This window comes from Lolium perenne, chromosome 2, assembly GCF_019359855.2.
Source record: "Lolium perenne isolate Kyuss_39 chromosome 2, Kyuss_2.0, whole genome shotgun sequence".
Lineage (NCBI taxonomy): Eukaryota > Viridiplantae > Streptophyta > Magnoliopsida > Poales > Poaceae > Lolium > Lolium perenne.
In genome coordinates, this window is record NC_067245.2 from 90286620 (window position 1) to 90303479 (window position 16860).

A 16860-nucleotide genomic window follows, 5' to 3' on the forward strand; every position below is an offset into this window, starting at 1 on the left:
CCATCGCCAGTCGCCGGTAACAGGGGCGGAGCCAGCTTTCAATCTTGAGGGGGGCAAAATAGTGTTGTAAACTTCATGAGGGGGGCAGAGTAAGCTAAATCAGCAAGAAATTACAGTTCTAGTGAGTAGTATTCTTCATAAAATCCAAACCATGGGGGTGGCTGAGCCCCCCCTCGTCCCCCCTTGTCTCTGTCCCTGGCCGGTAAGCCCCTGGCCGCCCCCTTTCTTCCTCCGTGCCGGCGAGTGCCTCAGACGTCGCGCACGCGCCAGATCTGGGCCGTCGGATCCAGATCGGGCGGGCGCATGGCGCATGCACGGCCACGTCGGCCTGCCTGGCCCGCCACGGGCCCCGGCCTTTTTCTCTTTTTCTTTTTTTCACTGGCCACCGGAGAGCCCCACTGGGCCGGCCCATCTGCGCAGCACTTGCACGGCCCAGGGCGTTCCCGCCCGTTTAAATTATTTGAAAATTTGAGAAACAGAAATTAAAAATGAAAACTGACCAGTGTACTGTTTTGCTTATAAAAATAGTTTGGTAGCTCGGATTGATGTGAATCCAATTGCATTAGAACCGGTATGAAATTACCTTTCAGATGTCACTGGCCATGTATTTTTAGGATTTTTGTGCGATTTTTAATAAATGAAACATGATCTCTGTTTCTGGGTAGTAATTTGGACCTTAAAAATTGAAAAATAAATATTTTTGAATGATTCCAATTGGGTTAGTCTTATTTTGTTACTGTACATCCAGGAAAAATACCAGTAGCCTCTGTTAGTAACTTTTCATCTCTGGTTATAAGTGCATGTGTGTCACATAAAATGATAGAGCTATAGTTTGATGTTTATAATTAAACCTTGATACTTCTTGATTATAAAAATGGCCAAAACATGTTTTGTTACTGTCAAACAACTCCCCTGCATATTTTCCCTTTTCATTTATTTATTCTTGTTTCTTGAGTTATGTGTTGATTGTATGCATCGTTTACTTTTGCGACGCTAGATACAAACGAGGGAGAAGTGGAAGGGGAGGACTTTGGTGAAGAACTTGAGGAGGACCAGGGACAAGCCAACCAAGGCAAGCCATCTTTGAACTCTGAATGATGTGGGTTGGATGTCATTTGTTGATATCCCTAAGCATCTTATCTATTTGATGTGATGATCTCTCTATGTTGGTCTATGTATGGTTGTAATAGGAATAGTTCCTTGTGGTGATCTTCCATTTTGGTTCACACGCGAAGGGATGCATGGTGTTACTGCCGTGCTACTCCCTTGGGTCTTCTTGAGTGCTCAACATGAGCATGTACTATTCCAAATTAGATTTTTACACCACACCCCGTTTTGTTGAGTAGAGGTACCAACGTCATGATGCTTGGTGTAATTCTCATATTGAGAGAAGTATGCCTTGTACCCTCTTAATTGTTAAAAGAGTGATACACCTACCCCACCCAAGATGTATAATAGCACCCCCAAATCTGAAAGTTGATCCACCCTATATTATCATCTTACATGCATACCTTATGCAAGTGAGAGCCACCTTTTGCCACTCACATATGCTCTCATGGCATGATGACCTTCATCTCGGCCATGGTGTTGTAGTAGTTCCTTCTCATGAGACTATAGGATGGGAACCCCTCAAGGTTTACCTTGTTGTAAATGTTTACAAAAACCTTGGGTAAGTTAACCCAAGTGTATGGCTTATGAAAACAAAAGATCTTGATAAAGGTGTTTGGGAAAGTGGTGTATGGTGGTTGGTTGAGCAACCGAGGTGTTGGGGGAAAAAAGAAGTGTTTTCTAAAAAGGGGCACTGCGTATATGTGTACACCAGCCCAACTTCATTCGCGCAACCACATTATCCAATATGGGCACGGGCTTAGTTCGTAGTCTGTTGAAATTGGCATGAGCACCCTTCACAACTTTCTAGGGAGGGTCACGATGACCTCCGACGCCGGGTTGCACTCTGGAGGAGGCAATACACTGTCTTAACTGATAGCCGGACGATTACTGAGGGTCTTCTGTCATGGCGCCGGAGATACGCTCAAATGGAGGTATGCTGCCGGGGTGCCAGGAAGGGGTAAGCCCGCAGGGAAGGACTTGTGCCAATGGAGACGGGCGAAAGACTATGACTGGTTATCCGAGTCTCGCATACTTTCGTATGACGATCCGGGGATGATCCCGGCGGATTTATCAGTTCTTGTGGGGAAAGTGCGCAAACTCTGCAGAGTTAAATCTATTCGAATAGCCGCGTCCTCGGTCATGGACGGGTTGCAATGGTCTACCTTTACCGGGGCTTGTGTTTTGATTTGAGCAAATGTCTTGAAAAGAAAGTGTTGTGTGGATCTGTACCGATGAGGTACGGAAAAAGGGCGTGTGTTGACCATATGGAGATGGTCGTGGAAAATGGAGGCTAAGCGGGGAACCCTTTCCTAGACGGTTCTCGAAGAGGAACTCTTCTTTAACAAAGATATAGAGATGTCATAGGATTTCCCTCGCATATTCATCACTTGAGATGAAAGAATGCAACCCTTCTTTAACAAAGATATAGAGATGTCATAGGATTTCCCTCGCATATTCATCACTTGAGATGAAAGAATGCAACTCTTCTTTAACAAAGATATAGAGATGTCATAGGATTTCCCACGCATATTCATCACTTGAGATGAAAGAATGCAACTCTTCTTTAACAAAGATATAGAGATGTCATAGGAAAACCATAGTGTTCCCTTCACATGAGGAGTTGGGATGCTATGTAAGCAATTATGGTTGGAACATGCTATATCCACAAGAGAAACTATTTCTCTTCCACATGCAATATCCACAAGAGAAACTAGTCTTACTCCCTTGTCTCCTTTAGTTAGATTTTGTTGCACCCCTCTTATGATGGTTTGCAAGTACAATTCCAAATGTACTTACGGCTTTGTCCCTGGCTATTAACTTGGCCAGACTATGAGGAGGACTATGAAGACGATGGGGGATTTCATGACGACTATGCGACCTAGGACGCTCTCCAAGTCAGACGCCTGTAGGACTAAGGCATGACTTGGGCCCGATGACGTTGATGTGTATCCGCTGCCGTGTTTTGTGAACTTGCCCGATGAGGCATTTATGTAAGCCTGGGTCATGTGACCCGCTTTGTAAGACTTTTTATTCGGTACTGTAATGGATGATGTAATTCTGGATATTCAGTTCGGTTATGTGCTCACGGTGCACTGATCATGGGATCGTGAGTTGAATGCATAACGGGGTATTTCGGACAGCTAGTCCGGGGTCCCCACAGAGCTGGTATCAGAGCCATCCTGACCTTAGGAAGCCCTAGTTAGCATGGACGCAAAGTTAGTACCAAACTATTTTCTATATTAAAAACGAGATGACTATTTGCTGAAATAATGCCTAGTCTCTCCCCTAATTTCTTTTAGATTAAATATTACTTGCATTAATCTTAAATGTTTTACATGATGTACTTAAAATTTTGCACACTTTGATCATGATGCTAATTATGAACTTAAAAATTTTGTGTAGATGGATCCACCGATGTTCACCGAGAGCATCCAGCTTGGCTTCAAGAAGCCCCCCTACCTGTTTGAGACCGCCCTCGTCGAGGTGTCACAGGCCGTTGGACGCCTGGCACCCGAAGTGAAGGGTGGGCAGATGGAGAGCACCAAGGACGGCGAGATGTCTTGGATGGTGGTATGCACACTTCGCGGCTCTCACGTGAAGCAGCTTGAGGAGATTGAGGTCCAGGTCTTTGACCGCACATGGGAGGATGGACTTGTGAGGGTGCTCCAAGCCGCCCTCTCCCGCCTTGTCTTCCATCACCGTGTCGAGTTGGAGGCCATGGGACTTCCTCACGCCTTCTTGGGATGCCGCAATGAGGAGGGGATTCCCACTATGATCCCCTACTATTGCCCCCTTGGGCGCCAGGTGTGCCAGTTGGAGAACTTGCTGTTCAAGACTCAGCTCAGCCTTGACTCCAACAGGATGGAGAATGAGGTGTTGAAGCATGAGATGGAAGGGCTCAAGATGGATCTGAAGTTGGCCAAGCTCAAGCATCGCCGCCAACAGAAGAAGACCCTCCGTACTCGTGAGTCCAACTACATGCTTAAAGTCAAGGTTATGCACCTCAAGGCCGCCCTCCGCGACGCCGAGGACAAGCTTGAGAACACTCAGGATGACGGCGAGGATATCCGCAAGGAGCACACCGCTCTCATTAGCGACGATGAGGACTACATGGAGGAGGAAGGACTTGCTGGGCTTGACGACGAGGATGAAGATGACCGCGCCTTCATCAACGACGCGGCCGAAGAACCCGCACCACTTCGCATCGTGGAGGCTACTTCGGAGGATGAGGAGGACCCCGAGGAGCCTCCGTTTGATGGCCCTTCCGCACCACTTGATGACTTCTAAGCTTGCACCCCCGTGACTTGTCTTATGTTAGGATGTCCCTTATGTATGGCGTACTTTTGATTGGTCCATGTGTGACCTTGATGGATGTGAACTTGATGCTTTTGGTATTACCAACGAATGGTGTTTGATTGTTGCTATTCGTGTTGTTATGTTTGCTACTCTTTTCCAAATTTCTTTTATTATGCATGCATGTTCCTTCCCCTTGGCAAAGCACTTGAACTTCGAACATCCCTCTTTCTCGTCATCTCATGACCATGGCTATCCTCTTTACCTCCCCAGATGGTTGAGACTCGCCATGGAGGTTCCACCTCCGGAAACCCACCACCACCACCTCTGGATCCCAACATGGCTCAAATCCTGCGCCTCTTGATGGAGGATCGCCAGCGTGCCCGCCAAGAGAGTGAAGCTAACATCGCCGCGCTTCGGCAAATCGCTCAAGCCGCCGCGGGACACCGCCACAATGAAGAAGGAGAAGGACACGGCGAAGAAGCGCCAAGATCACGCCTTTGGGACTTCCAGAACACCAATCCACCTGTGTTCTCCAAGTGTACCGCTCCCCTCGATGCAGACAATTGGCTCTGCACCATTGAAAACAACTTGGAAGTCGCTGCCGTGGGAGACAACGAGAAAGTCCTCCTCGCCACCCACTTTCTCGCTGGACCTGCACGAGCATGGTGGGAGAACATCAAGGTCATGCAAGCTCCTGGACATGTCATCAACTGGGAGGAGTTCACCGCCAAGTTCTGTAAAGCTCACATTCCTACGGGATTAATCAAGATGAAGCGGGATGAATTCTTCAATCTGAAGCAGAACAACTCCAATGTGGTGGACTACCTTGACAAGTTTAACACCTTAGCAAGGTACGCCCCTCAAGATACGGACACCGATGAGAAAAAGCGCGACCGTTTCATGAATGGCCTGCATGAGGAGATCCAGAGTATCCTAGTGGCTGTACCCTACCCAGACCTGGAGGCGCTAGTGGATGCCGCCATTATGGTGGAGTCTAAGCGCAAGGCTGCCATTGAAACCAGAAAGCGCAAGATGCTACAGCAACAGGGTGGACCCAGCAACCCGAAGTACCGCAGTCCGCCCCCATCAAGACCCGCCAACCCACCCCAGAGGAACCCTTCGCCAACCCCAGCTTACCGCTCCAACAACTATGCCCCCAATCGTTCAGCTCCGCAGCACCGTTCTGGAGGATTCAATACCAACCCTCGCCCAAATCCGCCAGCTCGCCCTCAAGGCGATGGATGCTTTGCTTGTGGGAAGCCTGGACACTTTTCTCGAGAGTGCCCTACCAAGATGAGGATGCCCCAACGCGCCAACGCGCCAAGACCCAATCAGGCTCAAGCTAGGACGGCGTCAGGGAAGAAGCCGGTTGTCAAGAAGCAGGCCAACGCCGCCCATAGACACCTGAACCACGCCAGCGCTGAAGAAGCTGAGGAGACTCCGGACATTGTGATGGGTACGTTCCTTGTCAACTCCACTCCCGCCCGAGTTCTCTTTGATTCCGGAGCATCTCATTCTTTCGTTACCGAACCTTTCGTTAAGAAAAGTGGGTTAAAACCAACTATCATGAAACGCCTCATGCTAGTACAAATTCCTGGATCCACTGCTAAAACCCGCTTATCTTGCAAACAAGTTCCCATTATCATACAAAGAGTACCTTTCCAAGCAGAGCTCATAGTCCTAGGAGCCCAAGGCTTAGAAGTAATTCTTGGTATGGACTGGATGACTAAGTACAAGGGACACATTGACTGCGTCCAAAAATCTATTACCCTAACCAATGATCAAGGCCTACCAGTAAAATACACCGCCACCATACACTCATCCAAAGCCTTCTGTAAGAAAAGCATCTCTGGACCCGATCTCGAACAAGTTCCTGTTGTCTGCGAGTACCCTGATGTTTTTCCGGAAGAATTGCCCGGTATGCCTCCTGACCGAGACATTGAGTTCATCATAGAACTAATCCCAGGAACTGCCCCCATAGCCCAGAGACCTTACCGTATGAATCCCCAATAATTGATCGAGTTGAAGCGACAGTTGGATGATTTGTTGGCCAAAGGTCTGATCAGGCCAAGTGCATCACCATGGGGATCGCCTGTGATCTTCGTGGACAAGGGAGACGGAACCATTCGCTTGTGTGTGGACTATCGAAGACTTAATGAAGTAACCATTAAAAATAAGTACCCTCTGCCCAAGATCGATGATTTATTCGATCAGATGAACGGAGCAAAAGTTTTCTCCAAGATCGACCTTCGCACCGGGTACCACCAACTCAAAGTCCGAGAATCGGACATTCCCAAGACTACATTCACCACCCGTTACGGACTGTATGAGTACACCGTAATGTCCTTTGGACTCACCAATGCCCCCGCCTACTTCATGAACCTCATGAACAAGGTCTTCATGGAATACCTAGACAAATTTGTGGTAGTGTTCATCGATGATATCTTGGTCTACTCCAAAACTAAGGAAGAACATGAAGAGCATCTGCGACTAGTCTTGGGTACCCTTCGGCAACACCAACTGTATGCAAAGTTCAGTAAATGCCAGTTCTGGCTCAAGGAAGTTGGATTTCTTGGCCACGTCTTATCTGCCGGAGGACTCTCTGTTGACCCCTCTCTGATCAAGTCTATTGTGGACCGACAACCCCCTAAGAATGCTACAGAAGTGAGGTCTTTCCTCGGATTGGCGGGATATTACCGCAAATTCGTTGAAGGATTCTCGAGCATCGCCAAGCCATTGACCCTTCTGCTTAAAAAGGGTAAGAAGTTTGAATGGACGGAAAAATGTGAAGAGAGTTTTCAAGAACTAAAAAGGCGACTTGTATCAGCCCCCATCTTGACCATGCCCGACGTCACCAAGGACTTTGTGATCTATTGTGATGCTTCCAAAATTGGTCTTGGAAGTGTCTTAATGCAAGAAGGTAAAGTAATTTCTTATCTCTCCCGACAGCTGAAACCACACGAAGCCAATTACCCCACCCATGACCTGGAATTAGCCGCCGTGGTTCATGCACTCAAGACTTGGCGCCACTATCTCATAGGAAATAGGTGTGATATTTACACCGATCACAAAAGCCTTAAGTATATCTTCACTCAGAGAGAGTTGAACATGCGACAGAGGAGATGGATTGAGCTCATCAAAGACTATGATCTAAGTATCCATTACCACCCCGGAAAAGCTAATGTAGTTGCCGATGCCCTCAGCAGAGAACCATGTTCCCTTAACTTTCGTTTGAAAATCGAACAACCCATGCTTTATCAAGAATTCGAGGAATTCGGATTAGAATTGGTTAGCCATGGATTCCTTGCTGCCATGGAGGCCAAACCCACCCTTCGAGATCAGATCAAGGAAACCCAAGTTGGGCATAAGAGTATTGAAGGGATCAAACGCCGCATGGGCAGAAAAAAGGCAGAAGGATTTTCGATAGACCACAACGGAGTACTGTGGTACAATGGACGCCTCTGCGTACCCAATATCCCTGACTTGAAGAATCTTATAATGGAGGAGGCCCATAATACTCCTTATTCTATTCACCCTGGAGGATCTAAGATGTACCAAGATCTAAAAGATACCTTTTGGTGGCATGGAATGAAGCGGGACATTGCCTCCTTTATCGCCCGATGTGATGTCTGCCAGAAAGTTAAAGCTGAGCACCAACGCCCTGCCGGATTATTGCAACCTTTGAAGATACCCGTATGGAAATGGGAGGAAGTGGGTATGGACTTTATCACCGGACTTCCCAGATCTAACCGTGGACATGATTCCATCTGGGTGATAGTTGATCGTCTCACTAAAATCGCTCATTTTCTGCCTGTCAAGACCACCGATCGCGGGAGAGCGTTAGCCGATCTCTACATCTCCCGTATAGTTAGCCTTCACGGCGTTCCCAAGGTTATCGTGTCAGATCGAGGCACCCAGTTCACTTCTCGTTTCTGGCACAAGCTTCACGAGGCTATGGGCACCAAGTTATCATTCAGTACCGCCTATCATCCCCAAACCGGAGGACAGACCGAAAGGGTAAATCAAATCCTCGAGGACATGCTTCGAGCCTGCGTTCTCGCCTATGGAACCAAGTGGGAGGATTGCCTGCCCTTCGCAGAGTTTTCCTATAACAACAGTTATCAAGCCAGTCTTCGGATGGCCCCTTTTGAAGCCCTTTATGGGAGAAGATGCCGAACCCCTCTCAATTGGACCGAGACTGGAGAAAGCCAAGTGTTCGGACCAGACCTACTCAGGGAAGCAGAGGAACAAGTACAGTTTATCCGTGACCGGCTGAGAGCTGCACAGTCCCGCCAGAAGAGCTACGCTGACTCCAAGCGTCGAGAGTTAACCTTCTGCGCCAGAGATTTTGCTTATCTCCGGGTAACTCCTCTCAAAGGAATGAAACGTTTCCATGTTAAAGGCAAACTTGCGCCCAGGTATATTGGTCCTTTCAAGGTACTAGGACGAAGAGGAGAAGTATCTTACCAGCTTGAACTACCCCCGGAATTGTCAGAGTTCCATGACGTCTTTCACGTCTCCCAACTTCGGAGATGCCTCCAAGCACCAAACAAGGCTGAAGTTTTCAAGGATATCGACTACTGAGCAATCGACCTCAATCACGACTTAACCTACAGGGAGAACCCTACCCGTATTCTGGATGAAGCCGTTAGGGTCACCCGCCGGAGAAAGATTAAATTCTTCAAGGTCCAATGGAGCAATCACTCTGAAGATGAAGCCACATGGGAAAGAGAGGATTATCTGAAACAAGAATTTCCACATCTGTTCAAGCTCTTAGCCGTGGAATCTCGGGACGAGATTCTTTTAAGGGGGGAAGGTCTGTAACACCCCACTTTTCAAAACTGCATATTTTTACAAGTTAAAAAAAATTGAGCCAACAAATTTTTTTATTTAACATTTGTGATTGATTGTAGGTTAGAATTCTTGCTTGGTTTAACTCAAATACTTTTCTTGGTGTGTTATGTGTGTCACCCACCTTTAGGTTAGTCTTTGCACCACCCTCTAAATTTTTAGGGTTTGATCTGCTTAATTTTAATGGCACCACCTCTTAGTGCACTACACCCCTCAAAAACCCTAACCCCAGGGTAGTGAGCACCACCTTTGTTGAGAGGGAACATTCTACCCTCTTCTCTATACCACCACCAATCCACCTAAGGTTGCACCAACAACACCATCACCACCTTTTTATTTGTCCTCAAATATTTTCACATTTGTGCACATGATTTCTTGTCACACTTGGGCACATTGCACATGGCATGGCCTCTCTCTTTTTCACCCCTGCCCCTTTCTCTTCTCTCTCTTTTCTCTCTTGGGTTTTGGCCGAGAGACAAGAGGGGGAACCTCCCCCTCTCCTTTTTCTTTCTCTCTTCCCTCTCCTTTTCTTCTCTGGTTTGGGCCGTGGCCGATGCCACCACTCCCTCTCTCTACCCTGGCCCAACCCTGGCCCTCTCTCTTTCTCTCTTTCTATCTTCTCTGGCCCAAACCTCACCAGCACCCCCTCTCCCGCGCCAAACCCTAGCCCTAAACGCACGCGCGCGCCACTGGCAGGAGACATGATGGCATCGCCTCGCACGACGTGCCATCAGCCTCGACTGCCCTCCCACCGCCTCGGCTCCCTCCCATCGCTGATGCCACCAGGGCGACGTCACCATGGGGCCAGCTGGTGATGCCAGCCCTTGCGCGCCCGTTGGCCATCGCCACCGGCCACGCCACTACCGCTCCCCCGCCTGCCTATAAAACCCGCCCAAACGCCACCCTCTCCCTTCAGCTCCCACCTCCACAGCGCCGTTAGGCTGCCCCACTCCACCCCTGGCCGCTCGAGCTGCCGCTCGAGCCGCTGCCACCACTGCCCGACGCCATCCCGCCGTGGTCACCATGAGGGTGACGCGCAGGTGGTCACCGCCGCGACGCCGCCAACGCTTCTCTCCTCACTCTCTCAACACCAGCACCCTCTCCTGCTCATCCTAACCCTGCTCCCCTACCCCTGACGCGCAGATCGGCGGCAGAACGATGACGCTGATGACGAGCCGACGCCGCCCGTGCTGCCGTTGACGTCGCCAGAGGAGGAGCAGACGCCCCTGGACGCCGCCCGTGCATGAACCCGACGCACGCCTACGCCACCACACCACCTGCACCGATCCACGCCATCGCCAGCCGCCGGTAAGCCCCTGGCCGCCCCCTTTCTTCCTCCGCGCCGGCGAGCGCCTCAGACGTCGCGCACGCACCAGATCTAGGCCGTCGGATCCAGATCGGGCGGGCGCATGGCGCATGCACGGCCACGTCGGCGTGCATGGCCACGTCGGCCTGCCTGTCCCGCCACGGGCCCCGGCCTTTTTCTCTTTTTCTTTTTTTCACTGGCCACCGGAGAGCCCCACTGGGCCAGCCCATCTGCGCAGCACTTGCACGGCCCAGGGCATTCCCGCCCGTTTAAATTATTTGAAAATTTGAGAAACAGAAATTAAAAATGAAAACTGACCAGTGTACTGTTTTGCTTATAAAAATAGTTTGGTAGCTCGGATTGATGTGATTCCAATTGCATTAGAACCGGTATGAAATTACCTTTCAGATGTCACTAGCCATGTATTTTTAGGATTTTTGTGCGATTTTTAATAAATGAAACATGATCTCTGTTTCTGGGTAGTAATTTGGACCTTAAAAATTGAAAATAAATATTTTTGAATGATTCCAATTGGGTTAGTCTTATTTTGTTACTGTACATCCAGGAAAAATACCAGTAGCCTCTGTTAGTAACTTTTCATCTCCGGTTATAAGTGCATGTGTGTCACATAAAATGATAGAGCTATAGTTTGATGTTTATAATTAAACCTTGATACTTCTTGATTATAAAAATGGCCAAAACATGTTTTGTTACTGTCAAACAACTCCCCTGCATATTTTCCCTTTTCATTTATTTATTCTTGTTTCTTGAGTTATGTGTTGATTGTATGCATCGTTTACTTTTGCGACGCTAGATACAAACGAGGGAGAAGTGGAAGGGGAGGACTTTGGTGAAGAACTTGAGGAGGACCAGGGACAAGCCAACCAAGGCAAGCCATCTTTGAACTCTGAATGATGTGGGTTGGATGTCATTTGTTGATATCCCTAAGCATCTTATCTATTTGATGTGATGATCTCTCTATGTTGGTCTATGTACGGTTGTAATAGGAATAGTTCCTTGTGGTGATCTTCCATTTTGGTTCACACGTGAAGGGATGCATGGTGTTACTGCCGTGCTACTCCCTTGGGTCTTCTTGAGTGCTCAACATGAGCATGTACTATTCCAAATTAGATTTTTACACCACACCCCGTTTTGTTGAGTAGAGGTACCAACGTCATGATGCTTGGTGTAATTCTAATATTGAGAGAAGTATGCCGTGTACCCTCTTGATTGTTAAAAGAGTGATACACCTACCCCACCCAAGATGTATAATAGCACCCCCAAATCTGAAAGTTGATCCACCCTATATTATAACCTTACATGCATACCTTATGCAAGTGAGAGCCACCTTTTGCCACTCACATATGCTCTCATGGCATGATGACCTTCATCTCGGCCATGGTGTTGTAGTAGTTCCTTCTCATGAGACTATAGGATGGGAACCCCTAAAGGTTTACCTTGTTGTAAATGTTTATAAAAACCTTGGGTAAGTTAACCCAAGTGTATGGCTTATGAAAACAAAAGATCTTGATAAAGGTGTTTGGGAAAGTGGTGTATGGTGGTTGGTTGAGCAACCGAGGTGTTGGGGGAAAAAGAAGTGTTTTCTAAAAAGGGGCACTGTGTATATGTGTACACCAGCCCAACTTCATTCGCGCAACCACATTATCCAATATGGGCACGGGCTTAGTTCGTAGTCTGTTGAAATTGGCATGAGCACCCTTCACAACTTTCTAGGGAGGGTCACGATGACCTCCGACGCCGGGTTGCGCTCTGGAGGAGGCAATACACTGTCTTAACTGATAGCCGGACGATTACTGAGGGTCTTCTGTCGTGGCGCCGGAGATACGCTCAAATGGAGGTATGCTGCCGGGGTGCCAGGAAGGGGTAAGCCCGCAGGGAAGGACTTGTGCCAATGGAGACGGGCGAAAGACTATGACTGGTTATCCGAGTCTCGCATACTTTCGTATGACGATCCGGGGATGATCCCGGCGGATTTATCAGTTCTTGTGGGGAAAGTGCGCAAACTCTGCAGAGTTAAATCTATTCGAATAGCCGCGTCCTCGGTCATGGACGGGTTGCAATGGTCTACCTTTACCGGGGCTTGTGTTTTGATTTGAGCAAATGTCTTGAAAAGAAAGTGTTGTGTGGATGTGTACCGATGAGGTACGGAAAAAGGGCGTGTGTTGACCATATGGAGATGGTCGTGGAAAATGGAGGCTAAGCGGGGAACCCTTTCCTAGACGGTTCTCGAAGAGGAACTCTTCTTTAACAAAGATATAGAGATGTCATAGGATTTCCCTCGCATATTCATCACTTGAGATGAAAGAATGCAACCCTTCTTTAACAAAGATATAGAGATGTCATAGGATTTCCCTCACATATTCATCACTTGAGATGAAAGAATGCAACTCTTCTTTAACAAAGATATAGAGATGTCATAGGATTTCCCTCGCATATTCATCACTTGAGATGAAAGAATGCAACTCTTCTTTAACAAAGATATAGAGATGTCATAGGAAAACCATAGTGTTCCCTTCACATGAGGAGTTGGGATGCTATGTAAGCAATTATGGTTGGAACATGCTATATCCACAAGAGAAACTATTTCTCTTCCACATGCAATATCCACAAGAGAAACTAGTCTTACTCCCTTGTCTCCTTTAGTTAGATTTTGTTGCACCCCTCTTATGATGGTTTGCAAGTACAATTCCAAATGTACTTACGGCTTTGTCCCTGGCTATTAACTTGGCCAGACTATGAGGAGGACTATGAAGACGATGGGGGATTTCATGACGACTATGCGACCTAGGACGCTCTCCAAGTCAGACGCCTGTAGGACTAAGGCATGACTTGGGCCCGACGACGTTGATGTGTATACGCTGCCGTGTTTTGTGAACTTGCCCGATGAGGCATTTATGTAAGCCTGGGTCATGTGACCCGCTTTGTAAGACTTTTTATTCGGTACTGTAATGGATGATGTAATTCTGGATATTCAGTTCGGTTATGTGCTCACGGTGCACTGATCATGGGATCGTGAGTTGAATGCATAACAGGGTATTTCGGACAGCTAGTTCGGGGTCCCCACATTGGCGTAGGCTATGATTGTGATCTCTTGTAGATTATGAAGTTAACTATTGCTATGATAGTATTGATGTGATTTATTCCTCCTTTCGTAGCGTGAAGGTGACAGTGTGCATGCTATGTTAGTACTTGGTTTGGTTATGTTGATCTGTCATGCACTCTAAGGTTATTTAAATATGAACATCGAATATTGTGGAGCTTGTTAACTCCGGCATTGAGGGTTCGTGTAATCCTACACAGTTAGTGGTGTTCATCATCCAACAAGAGGGTGTAGAGTCTAGCATCTATCTATTTATTCTGTTATGTGATCAATGTTGAGAGTGTCCACTAGTGAAAGTATGATCCCTAGGCCTTGTTCCTAAATACTGCTATCGCTGCTTGTTTCTTGTTCTATCGCATCCGTATCGTCCGCAATATTACCACCATCAACCACACGCCAGTCCTGGGCAGCAAAGCACTTTTCTGGTGCCGTTACTACTGCTCATACTTATTCATACCACCTGTATTTCACTATCTCTTCGCCGAACTAGTGCACCTATTAGGTGTGTTGGGACACAAGAGACTTCTTGCTTTGTGGTTGCAGGGTTGCATGAGAGGGATATCTTTGACCTCTTCCTCCCTGAGGTCGATAAACCTTGGGTGATCCACTTAAGGGAAACTTGCTGCTGTTCTACAAGCCTCCGCTCTTGGAGGCCCAACACTGTCTACAAGAATAGAAGCACCCGTAGACATCAAACCCCAAGAGGAAGGTGTGATGCGTACCGCGGCAAGTTTTCCCTCAGTAAGAAACCAAGGTTTATCGAACCAGTAGGAGCCAAGAAGCACGTTGAAGGTTGATGGCGGCGAGATGTAGTGCGGCGCAACACCAGAGATTCCGGCGCCAACGTGGAACCTGCACAACACAACCAAAGTACTTTGCCCCAACGAAACAATGAGGTTGTCAATCTCACCGGCTTTCTGTAACAAAGGATTAGATGTATAGTGTGGATGATGATTATTTGCAGAGAACAGTAGAACAAGTATTACAGTAGATTGTATTCGATTAAAAGAATGGACCGGGGTCCACAGTTCACTAGAGGTGTCTCTCCCATAAGATAAATAACATGTTGGGTGAACAAATTACAGTTGGGCAATTGACAAATAGAGAGGGCATGACAATGCACATACATGATATGATGAGTATTGTGAGATTTAATTGGGCATTACGACAAAGTACATAGACCGCTATCCAGCATGCATCTATGCCTAAAAAGTCCACCTTCAGGTTATCATCCGAACCCCTTCCAGTATTAAGTTGCAAACAACAGACAATTGCATTAAGTATGGTGCGTAATGTAATCAACAACTACATCCTTAGACATAGCATCGATGTTTTATCCCTAGTGGCAACAGCACATCCACAACCTTAGAACTTTCTGTCACTATCCCAGATTTAATGGAGGCATGAACCCACTATCGAGCATAAATACTCCCTCTTGGAGTTAAGAGTAAAATTTTGGCCAGAGCCTCTACTAATAACGGAGAGCATGCAAGATCATAAACAACACATAGGTAATAGATTGATAATCAACATAGCATAGTATTCTCTATCCATCGGATCCCAACAAACACAACATATAGCATTACAGATAGATGATCTTGATCATGTTAGGCAGCTCACAAGACCCGATAATGAAGCATAATTAGGAGAAGACGACTATCTAGCTACTGCTATGGACCCATAGTCCAGGGGTGAACTACTCACTCATCACTCCGGAGGCGACCATGGCGGTGAAGAGTCCTCCGGGAGATGATTCCCCTCTCCGGCAGGGTGCCGGAGGCGATCTCCTGAATCCCCCGAGATGGGATTGGCGGCGGCGTCTCTGGAAGGTTTTCCGTATCGTGGCTCTCGGTACTGGGGGTTTCGCGACGAAGGCTATAAGTAGGCGGAGGAGATAGGTCAGGGGGCCACACGAGGGCCCCACACAACAGGCCGGCGCGGCCAAGGGCTGGGCCGCGCCGCCCTAGTGTTTGGCCACCTCGTGGCCCCACTTCGTATCATCTTCGGTCTTCTGGAAGCTTCGTGTGAAAATAAGCCCCTGGGCGTTGATTTCGTCCAATTCCGAGAATATTTTCTTACTAGGATTTCTGAAACCAAAAACAATGAAAAAAGAATCGGCTCTTCGGCATCTCGTTAATAGGTTAGTGCCAGAAAATGCATAAATATGATATAAAGTATGCATAAAACATGTAGATATCATCAATAATGTGGCATGGAACATAAGAAATTATCGATACGTCGGAGACGTATCAGTTTTCTTCTAACACTGAAAATGGTATACACTTTTGGATATTTGTTCATGTTTGAAGGAAAATCTGGTATGAAATTGTGATTAATGTTACACCTTTTTATGGGTATGGGATGATCTTGTATAAATCTAGATGTGTTCATGTTCGAATTAGAAATTCTGGTATACATTCTATGTATTTTCTTGTTATGAATCTGTGATGAAACTTTAGATGTTGATTGAATAGTTCATTTTTTTATATGGATACTGAATCTTGAACAAATCTATGAAGAAACTGAACAAAAATGCATCAGTTTGTATCACAGAAGAAATCTTCTATGAAAATTTGTTAATTAATTTGGTTAAAATTTGCTCTGGACCGAAATGAATTCTAGGGAAAAGAAATCTTCTATGAATCTCCAATAAACTATTTTAGGGAAAAGAAAACAAAACTAGTATGTAAAAAATAAACTTGTAAAAAAATCGTTTTTGTTACGTAACGAAACTTGCAAAATAAATTTTCATTTCGATTGAAAAGTTATTAAAGTTTTATTGCACTGAGTTAAAAAGAAACTGCATATGAATTGTTGATTTTCTTTTGACGTGATATTGTTGAATTCATGGAACTACTAAAAAAGTTGCTGCCTCGTGAAGCAGCCGTGTCTAACATAGAAAACCCGACAATTTTAGGGGGTGTTGTGAAAAAATGAAAGTTTGAGGTGGAAGGTTATTTTGAATATGTGTTTGCACGGATCTCCAACAAATCAATGGCAAAGATAGTACGGGGACCTTCCTAGGTTAGGACCTTCCTATAAATGTGGTATTGATTGTTAAGGATATGTTTTTTATTAGTTTGTACCGACCACCACTATGCGATAGCTGCCGTCGTTTATTGTCGATCGCAAGCGGCTCGCAACGGTAAAAAAAAAAAAGTTAACAAAATGCTTT

At 46.7% G+C, this 16860-nt stretch overlaps 1 protein-coding gene across 1 annotated transcript; it reads left to right on the plus strand.

Annotated features, from left to right (window-relative positions):
- Positions 1–4743: 4743 nt before the first annotated feature.
- On the plus strand, positions 4744–8991 carry LOC139835540 (uncharacterized). Its single transcript, XM_071825397.1, has 2 exons — positions 4744–5863; positions 7670–8991. Exons 1-2 carry the CDS (start codon positions 4744–4746, stop codon positions 8989–8991), a joined length of 2442 nt encoding a protein of 813 aa, XP_071681498.1.
- The last annotated feature ends 7869 nt before the right edge of the window (positions 8992–16860 follow it).

What these genes read in the sequence shown, in the direction of transcription:
- LOC139835540 (XM_071825397.1), top strand. Translation starts at nt 4,744, where the DNA reads ATGGCTCAAATCCTGCGCCTCTTGATGGAGGATCGCCAGCGTGCCCGC. An exon ending in GACTCCGGACATTGTGATGG is followed by an intron (nt 5,864 to 7,669) that starts GTACGTTCCTTG and finishes TGCTTTATCAAG; the next exon opens with AATTCGAGGAATTCGGATTA.